Raw genomic sequence first — 8,480 nt, forward strand, 5'->3', positions numbered from 1 at the left:
CGCATTTCAAAGTTTCAAATAAATTTCAATTCAAATTGACATTTAGACAAATAATAACACGTACTCATCATTTTGAAAAGGAAGCTAAGAATGTAAACATTCGAAAAATAGTCGAAATCCTAAACGACCATTAAAAATTCAAACAAATGTTGTGTAGAACTCCTGACCTTCTTAAAAGTAGCTTCAAAAAATCAACATCAAAAATTTTAAATTAATATAAAAACATGGAAATACCGTCATAAGTTAATTAAAAACTATTTAACTGTGTATTTAAACTGTCATTAATCAAAATTAAAGTAAAGGAATCACGCAAAATCACCAAGAAAGTGAAATAAATTGAATTTCAAAATGCCACCTATTGAAATGCAACAACAAAATCCACAACAACCTCAGCAACAAACGTTAGTATTAATTTCAATAACTTTCTAGACAGATTTTATTGTCATCATGAATTATTTTCAAACCAAACAATTCTATTCAATAATTAATAATATTTTAACAAAATCCCGTGCCTTATTTTCAGTGCAATGATGCAGGAAGTCACCGGCGGCTCAATTTCTCTTTCAATGCTCATAGACTTTATCGTTCAAAGAACTTATCATGATCTTACTATTTTGGCTGAACTGTAAGTTGCTCTATTAACATGAAATTGTATATGAAATAAATATATTCCTGGACATTATTTCAGTTTGCCGAGAAAGACAGATATGGAACGGAAAATAGGTAATTAATTATATAATATTGCAAAATCAGTGCTCTAATTAAATTGTTCTCAACAGAGATCTACAATTTTGCTGCACGAACGAGACAGCTGTTCATCAGGCTTCTTGCTCTTGTTAAATGGGCTAATTCAGCTTCGAAAGTTGACAAATCAACTGTGAGTCATTAGACAATCTTGAAAATAAGAGTGATGATTTATGTCTTATTTACTTTATAGCTTATTATGAGTTTTTTGGAGAAACAATCAATGTTATTCATTGAAACTGCAGATTTGTTGACAAAAATGGCTCGAGAAACTCTTGTTCATGCACGATTGCCATCGTTCCATATTCCAGCTGCCGTTGAAGTCCTTACAACTGGTTCCTACAATCGTCTACCATTGTGTATCAAGTGAGTTTATACTTAATCTTACGTTTTACAACATTTTTTAATTTATATCGAATTTAATTTCAGAGAAAATCTCGTAAAACCAGATCCAATTTTGCCACAAGAAGTAGATACGACGCTTGCAAGATTAAATCAAGTGATTCAGCATCGTCTCGTAACGGGAAATTTGCTGCCACAGCTCAAGAAGTTTAAAATTGACAAAGGTCGTGTCACATTTAATGTTCCAAATGAATTTTCTGTGTCACTTACAATGATGGGTGATGCAAGTGACGTTCCATGGCGTCTATTGGATATTGACATATTAGTTGAAGATAAAGAAACAGGCGATGGACGTCCATTGGTTCATAATTTACAAGTAAATTATATTCACGAACTCATTCAAAGACGTCTTGTTAATACAAATCAGCAAATGGCTTTATGTGAAGTCTATAATTGCCTCCACTATTTCTGTCAATCACTTCAATTAGAAGTTTTATATACACAAACTTTACGTCTATGTCGTGATCGATTAGATGATAATATTCATGTTGATGAATATTCTCTTGGAAATAAGTTGACTGTATCATATTGGCGTGAATTATCTGGAAGTAAAGAAGGAAATAAGTCAGAAATGAGATATCGCATAACTATTCAAGCTGATTCTTCCAATTCTTTGGCTGTTTTTCATTTTCCATCAACTTCATTAGGAACAAAAGATTCTGAATCAAAAGTTCGTGAAAAAACGGAATTAGCAGTTAAAATGTTGTCAATGGAAAGACTTTTAGTGCATACAGTTTATTTCCGAAGTGTTGCTCGATTGACAGACATTCAAACTGAATTTAAATCATTTATGAAAGACGTCGAAAGTAACTTACAAGGAACAACTGCAATTTTAACAATTCCTGTTTTAACTCCATGTCTTCGTGCTGAACAAATTCACATTACTGTTGATACTCATACAGGACGATATCACTGTCATGTACCAAAACATCCAGAATGCTCAATTATGAATGATATGCAAGCAGCACTTAATTCTGATCATTCAAAATTGCCAGAATTAGTAAATGAACTTCGTTATTGGCTTGTTAAGAGACGTTGTGAGAAAACTTTACAGCATTTGCCAGCATCAGCAAAAGAACGCTTACCAATAATAACATCTCCAGCACATCCAGCAACAAAAATTGGAAGACATAAAATGTTTATTCAATTACATCGACATTCAAATGTTATTCTAATTGTTGGATTTAAATCAAAGGAATCAAATACAAATGAAATGGAATATACATTCTATTTGGTCTATATTAAGCATGTTCCAATCATGGATACAAATTCAGATGAGCAATTATTGGATGGCGGAACTACATCAAATAGTGCACCAAGTCAATCAAGCAGTGATATTCCAAAAATGTTTTTGAGAGTTATGACAATGGTTGAATTTGACACATTTGTAGCTACACATGGATCAGGCACGAATGTAATTAAAAAGAGTGATGACGATGAAATTGGATTGAAGAGAAAATTAGGCGATTGTGCTGGACCGCCACTTAAACATGCTAGAACAATGTCGCCAGCTTATTTCATACCTGAATTGGCACATGTTGTAGCCATGTGTGATGAAAAGCTTCCATTAGTCGCAATAGCACAAGAATTGTCTAAACGAAATATCCCACACAGTGGATTGCAGGATGAAGCTCATGCATCTTCATTAGTTCTGAATTTATTGACTCTTCCATCTCCATTCGACATAAATATTACAACGCCGTCACTTGATAAATCATCGCCAGAAAAGGACAAAGCAGAAAAGAGTGAACCGCCAAAACAGAATCATTATGAAAAGCAGCTATTGCTTCAATCATTTGTTACTAAATCAATTTATAATGCATTGATGAAGCGGCTTTTATCAATTTCCATCAGAACGCAAGTTCACAAGACAAATTTGCCACGTCTTTGGCTCCTTGAATTGATATTTTACAGCACACCATTACAAACGGTACATTACAAGGAACAAGGACAGAGACGTGCAGTTTATTTTCAATATGAAATGCTACCTGTTGAATCTGTTGGAAAGACAATTGATGCAATGTTAAGTGATTGGATGAAAATTGTTCTTTTATATGCACTAATTCATGACTTTGCTGAACTTTATAATGCTGACAAATATAATTTAAAGAACATTGTGACAATTAAGTCATACAGCTATACGAGTCTTGTGCTTCTTTATGGAATGCAAAAGGAATATTGTGTAAATATTGAATGGTCCGATGAAACAAAGCAATTTCAAATGATTTTCACTGGAAGTAACTTGTATGTTAATCCACATACATTATTAAAAGATCAATTACAAAGTCATTTAAATACTCATCATAATTTGGCACAAATTGTTCACATTTTGTATGAAACACATCAGCCATTGTCATCAATTGGTAAATTACCTGTAATTCCACAACTCGGAATTCCAAATCCAAAAATTCCTGTATTATCGTTCTGCATAATACCACAATCGCCAACATTATTGAGAATTGCATTTCAAGGAGTTTATTGTTTGGAAATTCGATTAAGAGGCGGTGGTTTAGTGTCTATTCGTGATGGAGCTTATAGTCGTTTTGATCGTGTAAATGTTGTTATGGAATTTATTCCTACGCAAGGTCTTAAAGGATTTTTATCGAAATATGTTGATGAAAATGCAGTTTATCGTCGACGATCGCAGTCTGAAGATGACAATCCACCATCACCAATTCCTCAATTAGATGAAGCTGCACAATGGGGCGGTGTACGAGGACCTGCAAGTCCTAGAATTGATTCTGGATTAAGATTTGCAGCTCCAGCAACACCTCCTTCAACGTCTAATCCTCATACACCAGCAAGTCCACATCCTACATCTCAACATCAAAGCTCACAATATCCAAATTTCAATATGACATCTCCACCGACTCATATTCCACATCCATCGCCTGGATTTATGCCTCCTTCATCACCATTAAATCAACCAAGTCCAATGACAATGTCACCAGGTCCAAATATTTATTTACAAGGGCATGCTGATAGTCCATTTGGAGCGCAAATGTCACCAGCTGCTGCGTCTGCATGGCCTGCATCTCCTGGAATGCCTCCACGACCATCACCTCGTCCTGGACAATCGCCTGATCATAAATCGTCACAAATTTCAGCACCACATCATTCGAGAGTTTTGCCTGCAAGAAGTTGGGCAGGTGCAATTCCGACACTTTTAACACAAGAAGCTTTTGAAATTCTCTGCAAACCATGTCCATTAAATGGAATTCCTGGACCTGATATGAGTCCACTTGAACGATTCTTGGGCTGTGTATTTATGAAGAGACAATTACAACGAATGGTTAAAGAAAGTGTAAGTATTGGATTTATAGAAATAACGATCAAATAATATTTGAATAGTAACGACAAAAAAATTCAAATATTTGAAAAAAAGATGACCGTTAATTAATAATTTCATTCTCTATTCCCTACAGAACTTTGCACAATCACCAACTGTTGAACCAGGTGTAATTTTGTTCCGCGTTGAAGGCCTTCAATGTCAAGTTTTCTCAAATCCTGATCATATGCAATCACTTCATGTCAAAGTATCGCAAGTTATGATGGGACCACAAGACATGAAACCTCCATATCAATGGAATCACGATGATTTGCAGACATTAGAGACATATTTTGAACAAAAAGTTGCATCGCCTCCATATCGTCAGTCATCAATGTATGTCTTTATAAAGTTCTTCGTAATTCCACCATATGTTTTGAAGGATATAATACAAATATTGAGATTAGAAATGAAAGCTGAACAGTGCAAATCTATGGGACTTCATTATACGGTGACACTTTCGTTGAGAGCATCATTCTCTGTGCTGCCAATTATTCCTTTGGGTGCACCAGCTATGGTTAATACAAAAAATAAGCTGTTATTTTTCGTAAGTTTCTTTAACTATTTTTATTTGCATATAATTGATGTATATCCATATCCAGTCCATCATGGGATTTAAGTTGAGTTTTAAATCTAGTCAAATGATTAATTTATCTCACTTTTGATCCTACTTTATTGATAATTTCATTTTATTATTTTCTTTTTTCAATTTCACAGTTGGAACTGACTCGAATTACTGATCAACCAAATAATCAACAAAGTATCGTATTTCCAATGATTTACGATATGGTCGCACATGTATTACAACTTGCAGAGAGAAGGGATGTAAATACACCGATTATTGTTATGCAAGCAGTAAGCATGCAATTGAGGAAATTCTATGAGGAACGACAAGGAATGAATACAGGAGAACCGACATTGTATGCTGCTGTTTTATATTTATTAGCAAATTTGACTTTACCAATGCAAGGACAGCCTCAACAAATGCAAGTTCATATGATGGGACCTAATATGCCAGGCAATATGCCAGGTAATATGCCAGCCAACATGCCGGCAAACATGCCTGCAAATATGCCTGCTAATATTCCAGGAAACATGCCAGGAAATATGCCTGGACAATTTATGCAACCACAACAACAAATTCCACCACAAATGAATCCAATGGATCAACAACATAATCCAATGCAAGCAAATCAAATGATGAATCCGATGGGAAACTGAGGTTGAATGTTAATTAATAGGTACGATTTAGAAGATCGCGGATAATGAAAAGTTTTGAATACTTTATTTTAACTTACATTTATGTATTGTCACTTGAAAATTTAGATGTCTTATGAATAAATTTGAATTATTTAAAAACTTAATTTTACACAATTTTGTACTCATTTTGTTCAAGAATCAAAGCTGTAATGATTTGAATTTGTCAATTATCAATTTGTGAAAATTTTTGATTTTTAACGGTTTTTGTAGATTTCAAACATTCCTGAGATTTTTTGGAAAAAATCATTGTAAATTTTTCAAATAAAGTCGGTTGTAAATCAAAGTGAACGAAGAAAATTTTCAGTGCAAGTAAATTAATTAAATTAACGTGGAAATATCGCGAAAAAATGTGCTTGTGAAGTGTAAAATGTGCAGTAAGTTGTTAAAGTTGTGCAGTTTAACAAAATAAAATTTTAGCAGTTTTTTAACGCCTTTTGATTAACTATGCTTAATATAAGTATTTAGAGACTAAATCTTATGGAATAATAATAATTTGCAAAAAAATCCACCAAGTTTTCCAGAAAATTCAATATTTTCTCCATGCTGTCACTTGCGACATCTACTGTCAGGATTTGAAACATTTAAGATCCGATTTTTCAATTTTCCATATCTTGTTGTTGGATTTTCTCTTATAAAAATAATTAAATTCTTCTGGCTAAATTGCTATGAACGCCATCGATAGTTTAACTAATTTTCTATCCACAAAATTGCAAAATTTAATCCAGAATCATAATTATCTAGATCAATTTATGGGCAATAGGCGAATAGCACCTGTTTTATCATTGCTTGACGAATTTCATTCATGAAAACATGCTTTGAGGGGAAGAAAATTTCCATTCGTAGTACCGAATGTACATAAGAGAAGAAAAAAAAAGTCTTTGATTGTGTACGAAGCCGAGTCAATCCGAAAATCTATGTACACATCCGAAAAGAACGCAATGTGTTATTTCACTTTCACTATTCTGTTGATTCGACAGAACAAAAAGAGTAAGAAGGAAGCAGCTGAAATAAAAATGTGAAAATCTTGTATGTGAAGAGAGCGAAAAAAATAAAAAGTTCAGTGAGAGCAATGCGGCACATATTTTGTAGTGGATTTTCCTAAAGAATTTGTCTCACCAATACGCACGCATGTCTGCAAGTTTTATGGGATAAGAAGGAATCAGAGGATTTGTTTTGTAATCAACTGCAACTTTCTTTTTTTTTTATCAATTGATGCTTGTTCCTTATTCTTTTTATTCTTGTTTCTTCTCTTTGAGTTCTTTTTAACTTCCAATGAATGATGAATTTCTTTTATTCTTTATACATCCAATGATATATTCTCATTGATATATTATTCTATCATTGATTCTGATGTAGAACACATCGAAATAATTTGATAAAAAAGAAGTTATGAGAACATTTTTTTGTGGATCACATTATGCATTCTTGTTGCATGACGTCTGATGTTATAGATTGGTTTTTACTTGAAATCGATCAATCCTTTGAGGTATTTTCTTTAATTCAGCAAAATAATTTGATTAGCGGTTCAATTTTAAGACATTTTTTGGTAATTTCTTTATAAATTGATAAAAACCATGCGACTGCTTTGCTTTTTGGAACGTTTTTGTAGAACTGGTCTATTTTGGATTTATTATCATAAAAATATATTCCAAATAACATCTGAGAGCCTCTCTACACAATTTTAAAGATATTATTAAAATTCAGCTTAATATTTATTGATTTTTAAAGTCAAAATCTCCTGTCAAATGAGAAAATTGTCAATAATTTCTTTTTACCACATGATGCTGTAATTTGAGTATCTAAATTGGTTCTTCAAAAGAATTTTCCATATTAATTTGACTTTCAATATTTCTAACCAGTAATAACGAGACCTTTTTCACAAGAACCACCCTTAAGATCATTTAAAACTTGTTTACAAAAAAAAGCTCAAATACGAAAGAATCTTCAATTTGCATTGCTCTTTCAAAGGAAAGAACGGTTTACGGTTTCAAAAATAACTCGAGAAAAAAAAAAATAAAATTCCCAGAAATAATACAAAATTAATTTCTTGAAATGAATTCGATATGCTCTTTTCTGTGGGAAAGTCTGAAGAAATTCAAGGTCTCAAGGAGCATGAAAAGTTGGGGAAAAGTGATTTTTTTTTGGATTATTGCGTGGGACTTTTATAATTTATCCAGCCGGATAAAGTTTGACTTTGGTTTTTTCTGTACGAAAATTGGCTTTTAACATACTTTGGTCGTAGACTGCATCTAAATTTAGAGATATATCTTTGGTTATTAGTACAAATTTTAAGTTTGTTTGTTGTCTTAAGCTTCGTTCATAACTTATTTTATGTGATACATATAAGTACACTGTATACTGTACAGTAGTTTACAGTTAATCATTGATTTGCATGAATCCGATTGATTTATGTCTAAATTATGATAAGTATTTCGATCTATTTTTCAAATAATTACAAGTTGCATTATGCAGTCTCGAAATCAGGATCATCATGTCTTCTTGTATTGATACAATTACTTACTGTGCTATATTGAAAATTAAAGCTGAGATTGAATCTTAAGCTCATTAGATCGAATAAACCATTATGGTTAAACGAAATTACGTCGTTTAAACGTGATTTATGATCCAGGAAAAAGTTAGATTCACCATAGTTAAGTTAGGAAAAAAGTCACCGTAAAAGAAAAAGAATTAACTTGAAATATTACAAAACTTATAGAAAATTCAATTTGTTAAAACTTACTCTTAA

At 32.5% G+C, this 8,480-nt stretch overlaps 1 protein-coding gene across 1 annotated transcript; it reads left to right on the forward strand.

Moving 5' to 3' along the window:
• Positions 1-161: 161 nt before the first annotated feature.
• Positions 162-5,838, forward strand: MED14 (mediator complex subunit 14). Its single transcript, XM_070646038.1, has 8 exons — positions 162-401; positions 524-625; positions 689-723; positions 780-877; positions 938-1,110; positions 1,174-4,450; positions 4,572-5,021; positions 5,192-5,838. Exons 1-8 carry the CDS (start codon positions 349-351, stop codon positions 5,693-5,695), a joined length of 4,692 nt encoding a protein of 1,563 aa, XP_070502139.1. The 5' UTR covers positions 162-348; the 3' UTR covers positions 5,696-5,838.
• The last annotated feature ends 2,642 nt before the right edge of the window (positions 5,839-8,480 follow it).

This window comes from Chironomus tepperi, unplaced genomic scaffold, assembly GCF_022539635.2.
Source record: "Chironomus tepperi strain 1889 unplaced genomic scaffold, CSIRO-AGI_Ctep_v1 contig_359, whole genome shotgun sequence".
NCBI classification, from domain to species: Eukaryota; Metazoa; Arthropoda; class Insecta; order Diptera; family Chironomidae; genus Chironomus; species Chironomus tepperi.